Genomic DNA, 19749 nt, shown 5'->3' with positions numbered 1-19749 from the left:
TTAATGACATATGGCAGACTGCTGATGCAGAGCAGTGTGATTACTCCCCTGAAACTGTTTACCAATGCCTAAATTAACTTAAAGTGTTGAAATATTCCGGCAAAATATGTTTGCTTTTATTATACTGGTGCTTGCAGTTTGTATTTCATTGAAATCTTGGAAGAAAGTGAATGTTATTCAGGAAAAATATATGCAAAATCTAAATTCAGTCCTCTGCAAACCAATGTATACCACATAAGTACACCCATACATTTAGCAACAAAACACATAAATCACACAAATCATTGTTCATCTAATGACAGTTCCAAATAACTTATTTTGGTGTTTTCTTTTTATCATCACCACTTTAACATTACACTTTACAGCGGGATGAAAAAGTGGATCGACTTGTATGGAGGGAGTAAAGTGAGAATGATGGCTGGATGCTGTAATAAAGTAACTCCCCTCCCACTCCTCTCTTTGCGGTGTACTCTCTGTCTGCCATTTTCTCCGAACTGGCAGCTGATGCAGAACAGACGTGCAAAATAGCAATTCCAACTAATCATCAAGAATGCAGAACTTCTTACAGGGTAATGAGAAAGCAGTTGAGGGACAATTTGTTCATGAGTCTTATAAAATATTAAAGGAATTCAGAAAAAGTGAGGTTTGATTCATGCCTTCTCCTAGGGCAAACCTCTTATACCATTAATTTCTTCAAACTGATTGTCTTTCTATTGATGAGCTATTTTGCAGGGATGGGATAACATGAACCTGAATCAGGAAAGAATGATAACATGTATTAAAATAGTGCATCCTTAGTGTTACCTGTGCAGTTGAATCCATTCATTAAACCGTCAAGCACTCCTTTAGTTGTGTTCTCAAAAATGTCAACTTGAGTAGAGTTCTCATCGAAAACATGGTCAAAGACAAACTTCAGGTCCTTGTTCGCTCTCTTGTTGAGGTTTCGACCCCTAACTCTTTGTGCCCCAAAACAGGACATGTCCTCTTCCTTGGGGTCAAATATAAGCATGTGGCTGTCGACAACTTGGACCACATTGCGACAGTTTTCCTTCTTCTCAATGTCGTTGGTCGGCCTAACCCGAACGACAACTTTAACATGGCTGCATACCTCACTTTCCGCCATGGTGCTGTCGTGATTTGAATTCTGCTGTAACACAGACACAAAAAGTGGACTTTTTACTATTTTGACTTATGAAAAACAACCTTGACTCTAATAGGAACCTTAAACAGATCATTTCAAAGTTAGAAAAAAAATATACAACAGGATCAGCTATTGAAGAGTTTGATTCGGATGGCCCAATAATCCATGACCATTTGATACAGAGAATAATATTCCTTCCATGCATAATAAAAAGACAACTGCTAATTATTTTTTCCATCATCTGCCTTGGATTTTCAGCAGGAACTGCTTATCTTGGATGTTTTACATTTGGTATTTGAACAGCAAATATATTAGAAAAAGGTTTTGAACTTACAAAGAATAGGGGGATACAAACTTCTTAGTCTATTTTATTATTGTTAGTCTATTGTATCTTTGGAATTCTTATAACGATAACCTTCTTTCGTCAAAAATTATTCTTTGGAATTTGTAAACAAAACCTAGCAAAAGCAAAGTAGTGTCAATAGCCCAAGAATACATGCCAAACTTGAATATTTACAAATGATAAAAAACAACAACAACTAAATAACAAAGAAGTAAAAATTCGAAATTAAGAAGAATTGACAAAAAAATACTCCAGGTTTCATAATTGACTAAGCTGTGATCAATTTTAATTTTTGGTGAATACAATTTATTAGTGAGCGACTGATTACTTTTGCAGCGGTTTATGCGGTCTACTTTAAAATGTTTTGACCACCTTCTATGTTTGCACATAGTTGAAGCCATTTTGGTTCATTGCTGGTTTAATTTCATCTTTAAATGTTTTGAGTATCACCAGATTTTACAAGATTCACTATTCACAAAAATTTCCCTTTAAATTCAGGTTAATATCCTGGTTAAAAAAACCAGAACATTGATAAATTGGACAGAGATTGGATTCTAAATTGACATGTGAAACGCAGACAAGAATTGCACATATATTCAGCACATAAAAGAATAAGCCAAAAAAGTATTTAGATTGTCATTGAATAGAAACTAATCTTTTTTTTTTATTTATAGTTTTTTTATACTAGGTAATGTCATACGTCAAATAATTTAAAGACTAAAGCTACTAATAAATATTTTGAAATTCAAACGTGAAATCTGTCCCTATCAAAACAAAAAGTTAGTCTAAAATGGTAGATATGTTGCATTTACTTTAAAAACGCATTAATATTTCAAGACAATGGAAACCGACTAACGGTAAAATGCATTTAAGTGTTGCTATACAAATATTTAAGGCAACCAACGTTGTTGTTCTTTCATATTTTTAAGACGAAACCAATAATAGCGTGTATATATAATAAATATATAAGACACATAGAGAAGCTCACGATGTAACACGGACACCAAAGCCTCTTTCACAGCTGACAAACGCATGCTAACTAGCATGGTACGTTAAGTTAGCTTCATTGAAGCCATAACAATAAAAGCTGTCTGTAATTTATACTTCTTACCTGTTAAAACAGTGGCTGCTTGTCTTTACACAACCCCTTATTCCTTATATAATTAGCTCGGACCAAAATAAGAAGAAACTCGTTAGCAACACGTAGCTACGGCTAGCACAACAAGCGCCAATAATTTCAAACAGGAGTTTTCTTCCTGTCTATTCGCTGATTGGCTGGGAGTCAAAGAACGATGGGCGGGGCCTAAGTGACGAAAGGGGTCATGCTAAGGCTGCTAGAGGTGGAGCTACCAGTTTTCGATGTGGATGGTCGTTTGGTGCATGGCGCGTGTTTTGAAGCTGCTTATGGAGAAATGTCTTGGGCCGTGAGTAGTGAGGAAACAGGAAGCGATTCTTGTGGGATGGAAGAGGGAAATAGTGACAATGAAGGTTGGAAGATAGCAACATCAAAAAATGAGAAAAAGCGGAAAAAACAGAGATCAGTTCAAGGGGAATCTAGTTCAGAACAATCCAGTGATGATCATTCCATACATTCCACAGCACAACAAAATGAATTCAAAGTCATATTCAAAGTCGTTAATCAGGCAGACTCTTTTACAAATTGGAATCCGGTTCACTTAACAAAAACCATCAATAAACTTGTCGGAGAAGTCAGAGGTGCCAGAATTCTGTACAGTGGAGACCTGCTAATTAACTGCAGAGACAGCGCCCAGCAAGGCAAAGCAATACGGATCAACAAAATTGACGGGATAAGAGTTCAGTGCAGCCTAATGGAGAACAAAAAGATCAGCAGGGGAGTCATTGGAGGAGTTCCTCTAAAAATTTCTGAAAAAGAGATTCTGGAAAACATAAGCGGTGCAAAAGTAAAAGAAGTAAAACGGTTAAAAACAACAAGAAACGGAGAAAGATCTGACAGTTTATCAGTGCTAATTAAATTTGAGGAAGAGCAATTACCAAGCAAAGTATTCATCGGTTACATAAGCTATAATGTCAAAATCTACAATCCTCCACCATTGAGATGTTTCAAATGCCAAAAATTCGGTCACATTGCAGCAGTTTGTAAAGGGAAACAGAGGTGTGGAAGGTGTGCAGGAGAACATGAGTACGGAAAATGTGGAAAAGAAGCTAAAATAAAATGCTGTAATTGTGGTGGAGAACATACTGCTGCCTATCGCGGCTGTGAAGCAAGCAAAAGGTCTGAGGAAATTAAAAAAATGAAATTTGAGCTCGGAATAACCTACGCTGAAGCTGCAAAAAGGATCCCATCTCAGTCAGAAAAACCCAAACCTACAGTTCAACACACGGCAAATTCCAAACCTCTAGAGAATCAAAAAATTGATGAAGACTCACTTATTGTTAAAAAGACAAATTTTGTTCTTTTCATGGTAGAAGTAATTAATTGTACTGCACAGACAACAAAAAAAACGGAAAAAATCAAAATAATAGTGAAGGCTGCAGAAAAATATCTGGACATTAAAGATTTGAACTGGGAGATGGTTGGAAGTATGATGGGAGGACCGATGGGACCATCAGAAACTGGCAGAGTTAAGATGACCTAGAGTAAATTAAAAATTATATGGGCAAATGTGATTTAGTATTATGTTGGTTTAAGTTACACAGGTTTTTTTTTTTTTTTTTTTTTTTTTTTTTTTTTTTTTTTTTTTTTTTTTTTTTTTTTTGGGGGGGGGGGGGGGGGGGTGAATCGTTTTCTGTTTTCTTGCTTTACTCCATATCAGTTGGTGGCGGTAATGCACAATTCACAAGTCTGCCAACCGCCATAAAACCCCATAAGAAGAAGAAGAAGGTGGAGCTACCACCCAGACCACTACGGTAAGCTGCAGCTTAGCTTTCTCATCTTGGTGGCACGTTCGGCGTGCCAGTTGTTTGTCGATTATTGCCATATGTTACACATTGAAATACTCCGTACTGTTAGCACACACGTGAACAGGATACTAAGCTAATGTGTCCAGTATGGTAGCGAAGCGGTGTCAATATATTCACTAGTATTACTGTCACGACTTTGTCATGTTTTACTCCACATGTGGAGGTAGTGGCGGATCTTTTTTTACGGTACTTGTAAGATATAATGCTAATGCCATATATTTCCAACATATTTTGTTGCCAAGTTTAATCGTTTTAAAACTAAATCAAATCGCTCTGTTACTCAGTTGTTCTCAATGTGACTCAGTGTAAACAGCTAACTTTTAGCAGCATCGCTGAAGGTGATTCAGTGCAGTAACCAATGTGTAAAGTTTATGCGCGTCGTTTAAGAACGCAAAGGACTTTACAAGAAATGCACATTTGTCTTATAATTCGCAACCGATGAGGCACAATAACAAGCACTGGTTTATCTTTGTCTATATATACATCTGTGTTTTAATTACATATACATTTTCATAATTGTACAATTAAAAGTGACTGCAAACTACAAGTCATCATTACGGAAGAGGGTTAGGGCCACTGAAAAAAACAAAAAAGTTAACTGATTTTTACATTTTATTTCAGTATAGGCTAATATGAGAAAAAAAAAAAACACAATTCTGACTGTAATCTCAGAATTCTGACTTTAATCTCAGAATTCTGACTTTAATCTCAGTGTCTGACTTTAATCTCAGAATTCTGACTTTAATCTCAGAATTCTGACTTTAATCTCAGAATTCTGACTTTAATCTCAGTGTCTGACTTTAATCTCAGAATTCTGACTTTAATTTCAAAATTCTGGCTCTATTCTTAAAATTCTGACGCTTCTCAAAATTCTGACTTTTTTTTTCTCGAAATTCAGACTTTTTTTTTTCTCGGAATTCTGACCTTTTTTATTTTTCAGAATTCTGACTTTAATCTCAGAATTTTGGATCTTAATGTAGATGGACACCATGTAGGAAGAGATGTTGGAGCACCTGGCTTCACTGACAAAGGTGTGAGTTGTTTGGGAGGGCCAGTAACACGTTGGTGAAAAATGACAAAATTAGGCAATTTTTTTTACGTGTTTTTTATTTTTTAGGGAGGGTCAGTAAAAATTGGTATCATCATCATTAGTAATATGGATATATAGTGTTCATTGATCTCAGGCTATGATGGCTAAATGTGAAATACATCTGGCTAAAGACTTGTAGAAATGCAGAACAATCAATCAAATTATTTCAATGGTTCTACAAGTATGAAAGAAGAAGCCTAAACAAAGACGAAACAAATCCTATTTTCAAGAGTGGAAAATATAAAAGAGCATCATCTTTGCCCTTTCTAGATCCTCATCTTTTTGTCATGTTTTTAGTATTAATTATTCAGTTATTAATAGTGTACACATAGAATTGTATATCTGTTTTCTTATTTGGAGTAAAATTATCATTGTTTGATTAGTTTAGTTGACATAATACAGGTGCTGGTCATAAAATTAGAATATCATGAAAAAGTAGATTGATTTCAGTAATTCCATTTAAAAAGTGAAACTTGTATATTATATTCATACATTACATACAAACTCATATATTTCAGATGTTTATTTTGTTTAATTTTGATGATTACAAATGACAACAAATGAAAATCTCAAATTCATCATATCAGAAAATTAGAATATTACTGAAGACCAATAAAAACAAAGGATTTATAGAAATGTTGGCCAACTGAAAAGTATGAACATGAAAAGTATGAGCATGTACAGCACTCAGTATTTAGTTGGGCCTCCTTTGGCCTGTATTACTGCAGCAATGCGGCGTGGCATGGAGTCGATCAGTCTGTGGCACTGCTCAGGTGTTATGATAGCCCAGGTTGCTCTAATAGTGGCTTTTAGCTCTTCTGAATTGTTGGGTCTGGTGTATTGCATCTTCTGCTTCACAATATCCCATAGATTTTCTATGGGGTTAAGGTCAGGAGAGTTTGCTGGCCAATTAAGAACAGGGATACCATGGTCCTTCAACCAGGTACTGGTAGCTTTGGCACTATTTGCAGGTGCCAAGTCCTGTTGGAAAATGAAATCTGCATCTCCAAAAAGTTGGTCAGCTGCAGGAAGCATGAAGTGCTCTAAAACTTCCTGGTATGTGGCTGCGTTGACCCTGGACCTCAGAAAACACAATGGACCAACACCAGCAGATGACATGGCACCCCAAACCATCACTGACTGTGGAAACTTTACACTGGACTTCAAGCAACGTGGATGAAGTGCCTCTCTTCTTTTCCTCCAGACTCTGGGACCTTGATTTCCAAAGGAAATGCAAAATTTACTTTCATCAGAGAACATGACTTTGGACCACTCACCAGCAGTCCAGTCCTGTTTCTCTTTAGCCCAGGCAAGACGCTTCTGACGCTGTCTGTGGTTCAAGAGTGGCTTGAAACAAGGAATGCGACAGCAGAAACCCATGTCTTTCATACGTCTGTGTGTGGTGGTTCTTGAAGCACTCACTCCAGCTGCAGTCCACTCTTTGTGAATCTCCCCCACATTTTTGAATGGGTTTTGTTTCACAATCCTCTCCAGGGTGCGGTTATCTCTCTTGCTTGTACAGTTTTTTCGACCACATCTTTTCCTTCCCTTCGCCTCTCTATTAATGTGCTTGGACACTGAGCTCTGTGAATAGCCAGCCTCTTTAGCGATGACCTTTTGTGTCTTGCCCTCCTTGTGCAAGGTGTCGATGGTCGTCTTTTGGACAACTGTCAAGTCAGCAGTCTTCCCCATGATTGTGTAGCCTATAGAACTAGACTGAAAGACCATTTAAAGGCTTTTGCAGGTGGTTTGAGTTAATTAGCTGATTAGAGTGTGGCACCAGGGGCCATCAATTTTGAACCTTTTCACAATATTCTAATTTTCTGATATGATGAATTTGAGATTTTCATTTGTTGTCATTTGTAATCATCAAAATTAAACAAAATAAACATCTGAAATATATGAGTTTGTATGTAATGTATGAATATAATATACAAGTTTCACTTTTTAAATGGAATTACTGAAATCAATCTACTTTTTCATGATATTCTAATTTTATGACCAGCACCTGTATTACATGTAATATAAGGGGGGCATAGCCCCACAGCCAAATCACTGCCACTTAGTGGGTAAAGCAACAATAAAAACTAAGATCAGAAATATTTTCCTTTTATGTTTTCTGCCAATGATAAATATTGACTTGTGATTTGGAATGTGATTTGATAATAACTATGTAGTTTGAATGAAACATCAAGTTTCAGAACAGGATGAATAGTATGTATTGTCAAAAAATGACATTGACTTGAGCTTCAGTAAGCCGAGGCTACTCAGCACATCGCATTCATAGCAGCAGCGTAGGATCAAACCTGCAGAATGAACAAAGATACAAGAAAACAGCCATGATGTCAGACTACATAACCTCTAGTTTTTTCATATTGTTAAAAAGGGCCACAAACCTGGAGTAGTACATCAAATTAGCATAACATGCTGTTGTTTCTCCACAGGTCATTACAAGAACATGCTTTTTAATGCCAAAATAATGATATGGAAAACAAGCCCAGCAGCACTGACAGCATGGAGGTCATTAATGTGGAAGCTGAGTTCTGCCGCTGGTTTGTGTTCTGGCCCTGGCTCCTCGGATTCATCTGTTTCTGATGAAAAACCTCCTCACACACCTGTTATGCTGAAAGAAATTCTTCATTACTTAGACCTCAAACCAGCTCAGGTATGTTCACATCTTAAAGTATTACTATACCTTACTAGTACCTCTTTTAGCCTTCCACTCCCTTTTAGAATTCAGCATTTATTTAGAATAGACGAGGTGTTATAATCCAAATTGACATAAAAGAAGATTAAAGCTCTGTGGTAGTAAAGGGACGAATGTTTAACTGATGTTTATTAGACCCTAAGGGCTCCAAAGGGGCACCACTACCAGCCTTAACCATTGATATGAGGCAAGAGAGATCCATTGTTTTATTTTTCTTATGTTTAATGGTGTTGAAGTGTTGAATCATTAAAACAGACAGGATTTTTACATCTTGCCATCGTCCAACTTTGTTTAACCTATATATGTTAACTGAGTTTTGTAATTTTTGTCATTTGAACCGTTGTTGCCTAACTATCGTTTTAGTCTAGTCTCCCCATTCTCTTTGAAAACACTGCTCAATAGATTTCTTTTACTTTTTTTTGACCATGCACTTTAAACCTGAGAGATGTTTGGTGATAAGAATCCCAGTAGATCGGCACTGTCTGAGTGATCAGAGCAGCCTTGCTCCAGCCAGATTAAATCTTGAATAAATCCAGCTTTTCCCTTCGTATCAGCCTCTATTTTACCAGGTTCAGTATCAATTTATTCCTCAGCTTTTCCTTGTTTTGATGCTTGGTTACATCCTCAAGTCATCTAAAGCTATTTTTAATGACACTAACTTGAGTCCCTACTTATATTATCCAGGAAATAATCAATAAAGTTGATACTGAGGGTAAGTTCCAGTAAGTTCTAATAAATACAAGTGGTAAAAAACATTTTAAAGACAAGACACCTTAGACTTATAGCGTCTTCCCCAAAACTTAAGTCAATTGATTGTAGCTGTAGATTTGGAACAGCTATTACGTTCTGGGCTCTGATTTGTGTTATCATTATCTCAGAATTGGAGCTGAACGATTTTTCCACAAACCCAAAGACCAATTATTTTGCACCCATAATACAATTAAAATGTTATGATGATTTGCTTTCAATAACCACAAGCATGTAGATGTTTCTTTCCAGGGTTTCAGTTGTTCATTACCCTGAAAGCTTGCTTGTCCAAAGTCCTTTGTTGCTTGACTTTACTGTAATGTTTATGTGAAAAAGTTGTTACTTCTACTTGCATGCATGGACCTGTGTGCTAGCTGCACCTCCCTCCTCCCGTCTGTGTGGGGTACTTGGGTAATACTGGTGTATTACCGTCAGTGGAGTGAGAACAATTTGTGACCTCATCCATCCATTCATCTTCTCCCGCTTAGTCCATGTCAGGGTCAGGTAGGGGCCTGTGCCTATCTCTGGCAGTCTATGGGGGAAAGGCGGGGTACACTCTTGACAGATCGCCAGCACGGAGACCCACAAAGACACACAACCATGTGCACACACACTCATAGCTAAGGACAATGTAGAGGAGCCAATTAACCTAACACTCATGTTTTTGGACTGTTGGAGGAAGCTGGAGTACCCGGAGAGAACCTACGTATGCATGGGGAGAACATGGCAACTCCATGAAGAAAGACCCCTAGCCAGTAATCGAACTCAGAACTTTCTTGCTGCAAGGCAACAACAGCTACCCGCTCCGTCACCGGGCAGCAAACTCTCTCCCTTACCACATGTTTTTTAAAGCAGTTGTTCAAATAATAACGCTTTATTTTCTTTCGCCTCCTTTTGGTACTGTCACTTCAAATTTAATTCTTCACCCACTATTGTATTGTCACACCAAAAATGACCCAGATCGTGATTAGAGTGTAGGCAAATGTGTGATTTTATGACTAAACTGATTCTCTTGGTTGACTGGCCACACTGGTATTTGCAAGTGATTAGGACATATTTGTATTTTGGCCTTTGCTATCGCTTCTGCCTTTGGTTGCTGTAGTAATGGCACAGTCATTTAAACTCATAGAGACTGATGTTTCTCTATTCCCTTAATTCAGCTCCTTTCATGTGTGAGAAAATTTGACTGCCAATTATTGAAAACAGCAGTGTTTATCTCGTTATTCTGTTTGTAATGGGGCGATTAAATAATGGTACCTATGTTTAGAAAGAATTCCCTAAATGTTCACCTCATAAATCTTTCTTATCTGTAATTGCAAGTTGAAGAGAACTATTTAGAATGACCTCCTAACTGATCATTTTTCTCCCTGCTGAAACGGTTGCTGAGATCGTGTTCACACTTCACACAACAAGGCACTAATGAATTGGACAGGTTGCCAGTATCTTGGCTTTCATTTAATGTATGTCGTACCAGGACAGATGGGCATGAGTCAAAAGCCTTCTGGTGTGGAAGGCAGCTTAGGAAGGAAAGTGATTCCCCCCTCCCTTCATATAATACATGGTCAGGACAGGTGGGGGCCTCGGGTCAACAACTTAGTCAGGATTTGCGCCACTGTAGGGCTGTTGGCAGGACACAGGGTGCTGCATCGCTCCTGCCTGAACTTTAGCACCTCTAAACTCCTCCGCTGACCGCCCATTTGCCAACTGTCCCAAGACGGCTTGCCAATCAGATGCTCCCAAAAAAAAAAAGAAAAAAAGCAGTTTGATAGATTTTATGTATTTATGTCTCTCAGGCATCATTTCCCTTTAGGAGGCTGTTCATTTACCTAAAGGCTTATTAAAAACTCATGTTTCTGTGACCACTGCATGCTTTCATGTCAACTTTTTTTAATAGCTTAATATAGTTCCTTTTACTAGTCTTATTCCATAGACACATTCAAACGTTTTTCTTTTTTTCTTTTAAAAATCAAATCTATGAAGGAGATATTTTAAGTAACTTAAATTTGCAGCAGTTTTCTCTGTGTCACAAACATATCAGCTGTTATAATGCTCTATTATTATCAGGGAAATGCCATAACAGCTTTTGGATAACATTTGATTTGGAAGTAATAGGCACAATTTTGGTGATACATTAAAGAGTCTATTCAGTTTATTTAGTAAGTACATTCTGCATCCTTGTGGTCATTATACTATGTAAGTAAACTCGGACCTTAATCGAAAGATTCACGTTGCTGCTCTAGCATCTTTCACTGCTCAGACTAGGGCTGCAACTAATGATTATTTTGCAAACGATTAATCTGTTGATAACTTTTTGGATTAATCAATTAATGATCGGACAACCAAAGGGTCCATAAAAAAGAATTTTTAAACTAAATTAAACCAGGTAAAAATAACATTTTTCCCCTTGAGGAGTTCTGGATTTTATCTTAAATGCAAAATGTTTACATATTTTTTTTTTCAATTTTGATATAATAACTCCTCTAAGTGGGTCACTTTAATGATTAATCGATTAATCGCTTATGAATTAAGAGTAGCGCCCTCTACTGAATGGCAACACTTAAACAAATTCATTTGTTGATTCACCCATAAGTTTGGATGTAAAAAAAAAAAAAAAAAAAAAAAAAAAAAAAAAAAGAATAGGAACCATACAATGCGAGTGCCATTTGAGTTTGTCCCTTTTCTGAGATTCTTTGCAACTAGAGCTTTTCGAGGTAGCACGCTTATGGGTTGAGTAATTGACGGTAGGGCAGGGCAATTGATTGCATTTGCAATATACTCGCAATTTAACAAAATGTTTGCATCTGCAGGGGCACAGATTTTTTATTATACTATATTTAAGAAGAGTAAGAAATTAAATTTCCTGTTAGTTGGTTAAATGCTTAAAAGAAGATTTGTCACCACACAGAAAGGTAGAGAGAGTTGCAGCTAGCATGCAGATCCATTCATGCAGATCCATTTTTTCACCTAATAGAGTAAAAATGGATTCTGGCTGAGCAAGATTTCAAAAACTGAAAGGCTGGGGTAAAACGTCTACAAGCTTGGGTTAGTGCAAAGGAAAATAAAAATAAAATCACAATTTTAAAGATAATCAAATTTTTGGTTAAATCATTCATCTACCCCAGCCCTATAGGCTTTATATAGAATGGATATATAATCAGTCTGCACAGTGGCTGAGTGGGCAACATAGCAGAAGGCTACATTCCCTTGATCTTCCTGTAAAATGTCAATTTGAATTGCTTGGTGTGTCCAGTCGCTGTGATAATATGTCACCTATACTATCAGATTTTTTATTTTTTTTTGCCCAGCGTCTGATTAATCTCCTGCTGTGTTTACAGTATTTCTAGCTAATAAGATTCCTCTCTTTTCTTTATTCAGTTGCTGAATATCCCCTTTCTTTGGGTCTTATTGAATGCTGTTATGCCAAATGGTTATTTGGTGGAAATATTGCTGGTATTTATTCCACTTTGCACATTCATGGATAGGCAGGATCTGGGTAAGGACGGGTCAGTTCATGCAGCACCTGAGCTCAATTTCAAATTGGGATTTAAAAAGGGAAAGGTTCGCAGTAACTTATGTTTTTTTTGGCTTCTTAACCTTTTTCGAGAGAAGAAACATTAAAGAGAAGAAAACGGAGGTTATAGTGTTTGGACCAAATCGCCCATGTGACGCCATATTCTAATTGGACGAATACGGGTTTTAAGGTGGACGGTGATTTTAAATTGGGGAAGCAAATCGGAGCAGTTTTCAGATCTTGCTTTTATCAGTCAATTGGCAAAATTAAACATTTTTCAAGGCACCCCTTTGAAACAGTCATCCATGCTTTAATTTCACCTCGATTGGATTACCGTAACAGACTTTACTTTCTCGTGTCAGAGTCTACTTTTTTTTACTACAATTTTTAACTTTTACTCCAAAATATGATATAACTCCTGTCCTGGCCTACCTCCACTGGCTGCCTGTGCATTTAAGAGTTGATTCTAAAATTGTTATCTTTGTTTTTTAGTGCTTAAATGACCTTGCCCCATCCTACTTCTGAGCTCCTTCACCCTTACTTGCCTCCCCAGTCCCTCAGGTCAGCAGAACAGCAGTCCCTGCAGGTACCGAGGTTGAAGACGAAGCTCAGAGGGGAGAGAGGCTTCTGTATCACTGCTCTTCGTTTATGGGGTAGCCTCCCGCTGCACATTAGGGAGGCGCCCTGCCTGCCAAGTTTTAAAACATGGCTCAAAATTCATTTTTTTTCACTGCCTTTTCACAGTGACAGGACTTAGTTGTTGTGATCTTGTTTATTTAGCTTAAACAAAGTCTTATTGTAAGACTTAATGTATATCTTTATGCTGTATTTTATTCTTTTATGAGTTTAATAGCTATGTTCAGCACTTTGTTTTCAGCTGTGTTTGATGATGATGATGATGATGAGGAAATCTCTCTCCTTGAACTTTTAGTATGAAAGATGCGCACTCGTTTGTGCATACGTCCCCTGGTCATACATTTTCTAAATAAGGTTATGTCAGTGTGGGGTTGGCTTGCAGCTCAGGAAATCAAGCTTTGTCTGAGAATTTATTAGTTTATTAAAAGGGAAAAAGGTAATTTGCAGGGCAATATTTGAGATGGTTGCCTATTTTTATTGTGGGTTAACTTTGATTAAGGTTCCTTCATAAATTAGCTTTGGATTTTACAGTCTAATTGCAGAACCTTGCTAAGGGCTATGCATATTTGCTGTGGTTTTGATATTACTGGAGAGTTAAGCAGCAAATAATAACATTGTCATATTGCCTACTTTCTGATGGAGGATAACAACAAAAAAAGGACAGTTAGTTTCAGAAATAGAAAATGTTATAGCCAGCTGGTACTGGGTTCTGGATTTCCAAGGGATATGCCTGATAGATCTTTCTAGGATCAGGTATAAGAACTCTGCCAGACACAGCCAAGAAATCTGACTTAATTGGAGACACTACACCACTGTCCATAACTCCAAAAATGTGACTTTTCAATAGGGCTGGGCGATATGGCCTAAAAATAAAATCTCATACTGATTTATTTTTAATTAGACCACCACCAGTTATTAAGGAATGCAATAAGTACAATAGGGGCACCATGTCGTTTGCCTCATTTACACTACCCCTCTGAAACCGATCAGTGTATGGACCAAGCTTGTATCAGTTAACCCTGCTCTGCTTGGTTCTTACGACCATTTACACATCACGGTAGCATGGTTCCTCGACTCTTATCGGGGGATGACGACACTACAGCTCTCAAGGCGGGAATCATGCAAACAAAACGGCCCCTCTTTCCTGTCTCTATCTCTTTTTGTCTCCCGTTATTTCGTATCCCCTCTCTTACCTTGCTTTCATCTCTGTGTACGATTTTATTCCCTAAAAGATTTTCAATAGAGTTACATATAAAAGTACAAAGCCAAGCTTATGGCAGAACCATAATGGTCTGCTTGAGAGAGCAAATCTTTTGGCCTTTTATCTAGCTCTGGAACATTGTTTGCACAGCTATATTGGCAATACAGTACACACAAGAAAAGGCTGCATGAAGGCATGAAAGTTGATATTGCTTTTAATTTTAAGGTATGTAAACAAAAAATAAAATATGTGTCATCAACATTTTGACATAATCATCTAAAAATGTCTTCGCCTTTTAAAATCTATAGATCCATTTTGATCCATCTTTTTAAACATGGCCTTCCATAAATCTGAATTGTACATCCATTGTTTAGGAAATGGAATTATGAATATATTTTTTACACTCTTCTATAACGTTTTTCCACATCTGAAGCATTTATCTCGCAGGTATTGGACATCATTTTTGTAACTTGCACTTGTTTTAAGTAGTCTTTCACATAATTCACTCAAACTTGCAAACACCTGCTTCAGCTCAGTTGTCCACAAAGTAAAATCTGTTCTTAATTTTTTATGCACTATATGTATATAAGCATGTGCACACAAGCTCTAAATATAAATACCAAACAATGTATTCTTAAAGGCTTCTTGCTGAACCTTTCCCCCAATTTCTTATGTCTAAATCCTCTGGCCTTTAGGGAGTTGAGTAAATACCCTCCACATCAAGCGGTTTATCTGCACACTTAGCTTAGAGCTGCCAATTGTAACTTTGTGGATTTAATTATTTTATTTGCCTCTGTTACAGTTTTAACCCTTTGAGGTGTTTAGGGTAACCCAGTTTGCATTACAGAGCAGGTATCTTAAAGATCTACTGTCAACCAGGTAATTGCTGTCATTTCAGGTATTTTAGGATACTCCATGTTTGCCTGTTCCTCATATAATGTACTGCTGGTTAGTAGAGACATAGCATTTAACTGAGATTTAAAAAGACTTTTAAAGAATTAATTTTCTTTTTAGATTCTTATAAGTTTCAGCTAAGTATGTAAACAAATAGTGTTGTGATTAAAAAAAGGTTTGCATAGGGGGATTTCAAGGCCCTCCTCTGGAATAGATTAATGAGCTGTGAGTCCAGGAGAAGAACCCTGCACTGCTGCTGAACGAGAAGCAAACTGACTACTTTTACACTTCTTTTTTTTTTAACCCACTACCCCTCTTGGAAAATATGAGCCTTATAGTTTTAATTTACTTTTGTTTGATTAGTATAAAAACTTTCTAATGTTTTTCATATCCAAAAATAATCAATTATACATTTTTTTTCATATTTTGTGTACAAATGGTCAACAAGTCTGGCCATATGAATGCAATATTCTTCAAAACCTTTGATCAACAGCTATTGATGGTGATTTAAATTTAATATTAATCCAGTCTTAATTATTCCCTTAATTGATTTTATATTCTTGAAATTGTGATAATGGTGAAATTGGTCTTGTAAGATAAAAGTTTATATCTACTGATCAGATCACTGATTTAAGGTTGTTTAGGTGGAGAATACTCCAAACGCGTTATCATCATAATGTTTCCGTGTTCAGAATGCATAATGGAAGGAGCTGCTTGGAAATACATTTATTTTGCACATTTATAAATATTAGTCCATTTAGGGTTTCAACACCTCTCATACAAGTGCCAAAGTAATTTTTTTCATTATGCATGAAGATTAAGAAGGTTAAGAGTTGGTTAGGTGGTAAAGTAATAAAGAAACAATCTGCTTTATTGGTCAAATAGCGGACACCAGTCAAACTACTTTTTCAAGAAAAAAGAAAAAATGTTAAGACATTTTTCTCTTCAGTAGTTGGATAGACGATTCATTAACCCATTTAGGCCGGGAAAGCATTACCGCATTTCTACCATTCAAACCGGGGGTGCTGTTGCGTCATTCTACCATTGACGCCGGGAGAGCATATAAGTCAAGCAAGAAGAAAGAAGTTTTTTTCAAGCAAACATGGAGGAGTTTGACAGAGAAGAGTTGTCGGAAGGCAGTGATTTTGAGGAGTGTGTCTGCTTTGATGACGGTATAGATGAAATGATGACTTTGAACGCGCTGAACCAATCGAACTACCACCGCAATGCACGGAGTGTTTTCAACCGCACACCTGGAGTGAAAGTTGATTTGCCTGCAGACGCCACACCGCTGCAGGCATTTGAGCATATTTTTAATGAAGAACTTTGGATGCATCTAGTTACCGAGACGAATAGGTACAGTGACCAAACAAACCAAACTCCAACAAGAGCAAAGATGGCAAAGTGGTCACCCGTGACTGTGACGGAGATGAAGACATTTATTGGGCTGTGTATGTAAACCTCTCTTCAGGACGCAGTTCCCCCAAAATATGTCCCGGGACAGATTTGTGGCCATCTGGAGGTAAGTTGTATGCAATTTATAACACAGACATATGCATTATTATGCATAATAATACTGTTAATAAGTAATCATCAGATAGTTATTTATGTAATGTTTGTTCTTTATTTTGAAAACGTTTTATATTGCACATTCTCAATGAAGACATGATCACATATGGAAAAAATAAAAGGTTGAATTTTTTTTTTTTTGATTACTGCTTTTCACATTTTTTTTTGGAAGAATTTCAAAGATAAAATATATTTTGAGTTCTATCTGCTACAGAAGCTGAGATATCAATAATTAAGGCGTTGACACAGTTGCTGAATTTACAGAAAAACTTCAGGTTTTAGGGGTATTTTTTAAAATCGGCCATAGGTTTTTAAGGTGTTTTTTCCAGGCGTTTTAGGCCTAAATGGGTTAAACTGCCTTGTATCAGCCGTTCAGTTTTCTGGTTGTGTTGGACTTGTGTTTTGGGGTCATGTAAACTTTTAGATTTCGGATTTACCTCTTGAGTTGTGTAAGAGCATCAAGGGTGGTACTCTCTTCTTCTTAGGTGGATTGATTTAGCAGGCGTCCGACTAATTCGTCAGGGCTCACTACTCTGAAGATGTAACGTTGTGTTGATGTGACTAAGGCTGTAACTAAATGATTATTTTGCAAATTGATTAATCTTTCAATAATTTTTTTAGATTAATCGATTATTCGGATAGCAAAAGGTTCCTTAAAGAGGACTTTTTTTTAACCAGGTCAAATTCAAACTTTTCCACTTGTGGAGTTCTGGATTGAGCATATTGACAGAAGAAAAAGTTTTTATTTATCTTTAGTGCAAAACATTGATGTATGTTTTTACAGTTTTCTTACAATAACTGCTCTAAGTGGGTTGCTCTGTCAGCTAAAGGCCTGTTTTAGTGTCTCTATAACCCAGTTAACAATTAATCAATTACTAAATTAGTTGATGATTATTTCAATAATCCATTATTAATGATTAATCCGATACTGGAGTTCATGGATGCATTACTGATAAATTCACACAAGCTGACCTCAAAAGAATTAAACTAAACATTTAACCTTAATTGAGAATCTTCTTCATTTAAATATATGTGTACTAGTTAATGTTATTGCCATCTGCTGGCAGAGTTAATGTATTCCAGCAGTGTTGTTTGGAATCCCAGAATGAATGTTAATTTAGTATTAGTTTAAAAAGAAAAATTGTTCTTGGGAATGTAACCGGGACCCGATAAACACAATAAAAAACACAATAAGTTTAACAAAATCATGCGATCCTATTTTAGACACTTTTAGAATATGTATAGATTTTATTTTAATTATATTAGGAACTCTGGAGTAATTTTCAGTCGCTTTGAACAAACTGTTTCATAGACTCTTGTTTTGTACATATTTGTGTTTTTCCTCCTCAGTCTTCAACAGAGATGCTCTTTCAAAAAGTGAAGTATAATCGCACAACTTGATCAGTTTAAGAGAGGACGGCTGAAAATACCATAGAAGTAATACTTAAATATAATCATACCTTTTAATAACAGCGCAGACTTGACCCGGAAATAAATGTTGTGCTTTTTTGCTTAATATTTGGGGTTACATATGTACGTTCTCTGTGACTTTGTTTATTTCCAGACTCATCCAGCATGGTGAAGTGCTAATGATAATTTGAGTGAAGCAGTAATATGATCTTCTCTCTAAATTAGTTAAAAGGCTGAAGTTGCTGTTTCGGCTTCGCAGTCAGTGGGTTAAGAGTAAATATGAAGTACATGTATTCAGAGCAATTACATCATTTTAATACTGTTTGTACATGGTTTTCATTAGATATCAACATTTTTTAGAGCTGTCAGATATCTTATTTTAAGTGTTTTTTCAGTCTATTAACAACCTAAAACAGCTGTTTCTAATGTGGAAAAACGTGCAAGAGATGTTTTGTAATATTCTAAAGTGAGATCATATGTAATTCTCAGTTAATTTGTCAAACACTTAGTTTGACACTAAACAAATGTTTTCTTTTTCCATTTTTTTATACATAAGTGGCTACCACTTGACAGTGTTTTTCTTGTCTTATGTCTTCACACTCCTTTTTTGGGTGCACTGAGTAGTGAAAGAGGAGGCTAGTAAATAATTGATCCTTGTAACTAAACACTCCAGCCGGGGATGCTGGGGCTGATTGACAGCCAGATATTAGGCCCTTGTCTAGTAAGGTTGCAAGTTTAGTCTGAGGTTATCAGTGGCCAGAAGAGTCTTTCTCCCTCCCTGCCTCATTACTTTCATGAGTAGAACATTTCATAGTGGAGCGGTGGGTGGGGGTGTGGTGTGAAGACAGTCTGAGACTTCATTAGCCAAATGGGGTGCCTCAGCCTGAAGAGCGCCAAATTGTTCAGCCTTGCTGAGCAAACCGCCTCTTTGAGGGCACTTCACCGCTTTGTCTGCTAGACTTGTTTGGACTTCAATCTTGCAAACCTGAGCTTCAAGTTTAGATGATCAACAGTGTAAAAAAACATATCCCCACCTTCTTTATTAAAAATATCAATCTTTCATTGCTAAAACTACCTCCAAAATGTACTTTCTGTTCATATATGGACACAGACACTTGTTTCATAGCTTGCTAATATAATTGGTGACCCAGGAGTAGATTTGAACTAAGCCAAGTATAGCCTAAATATTATGTGACCAAACTGCTGTTTAATGACTGACTATGGGAGAAGGAAAAAGAAATTAAAAGTGAAGTGTTAATGTCACACAGTAACAGTTAATAGTGGCAGAGAGCGCATCACTGATGGATAAAGGTGGGGCTTATAGGTATAGCTCCAGTCGGATGCAGGATCATGGAAACGCAACAGGTTCTGTGCAGAGTTAAGAGAGACTCAGTGGATTAGAGCTGTGCAGAGCTGAAGTTTTCATTGGAAAAGGGGCTAAAGTTGACTTATGTAGGCCTATAGGCATTAGGATGTAACAGATTTCACCTCTAAAGCAAAAAAAACAGTTGGGGTCATTTATGTGGGATGAAATGTATTACTATTGCCATATATAGT

General features: G+C 36.8%; 2 protein-coding genes across 6 annotated transcripts in view; one reads left to right on the top strand and one right to left on the bottom strand.

The window, feature by feature from the left end:
• The window catches only part of kif18a (kinesin family member 18A), a 36472-nt gene extending 33721 nt beyond the window's left edge, over positions 1-2751 (bottom strand). The window contains exons 1-2 of one of the 2 annotated variants that reach the window (XM_038283953.1): positions 2596-2751; positions 805-1147 (exon numbers count right to left, since the gene is read on the bottom strand). In XM_038283953.1, the coding sequence (XP_038139881.1) occupies positions 805-1123 (319 nt within the window). In that variant the 5' untranslated portion in view covers positions 1124-1147; positions 2596-2751. The remainder of the gene's footprint in view (positions 1-804; positions 1148-2595) is intronic. The other variant, XM_038283954.1, reaches the window with a different exon arrangement.
• Positions 2752-2808: 57 nt separating this feature from the next.
• mettl15 (methyltransferase like 15) overlaps positions 2809-19749 on the top strand; it is a 102400-nt gene continuing 85459 nt past the window's right edge. Inside the window, exons 1-3 of one of the 4 annotated variants that reach the window (XM_038283698.1) lie at positions 2809-2824; positions 4348-4373; positions 7962-8182. In XM_038283698.1, coding sequence (XP_038139626.1) covers positions 7976-8182 — 207 coding nt within the window. In that variant the 5' untranslated portion in view covers positions 2809-2824; positions 4348-4373; positions 7962-7975. Of the gene's footprint in view, positions 2825-4347; positions 4374-4404; positions 4614-5347; positions 5459-7961; positions 8183-19749 lie in introns of those variants that run through there. The other 3 variants (XM_038283697.1, XM_038283699.1, XM_038283700.1) reach the window with 3 other exon arrangements.

This window comes from Cyprinodon tularosa, unplaced genomic scaffold, assembly GCF_016077235.1.
Source record: "Cyprinodon tularosa strain WSP-4 unplaced genomic scaffold, ASM1607723v1 ctg197, whole genome shotgun sequence".
Taxonomy (NCBI): Eukaryota; Metazoa; Chordata; class Actinopteri; order Cyprinodontiformes; family Cyprinodontidae; genus Cyprinodon; species Cyprinodon tularosa.
Note: the sequence above shows the minus strand (reverse complement) of the source record. Positions and strands in the feature narration are given on the sequence as shown.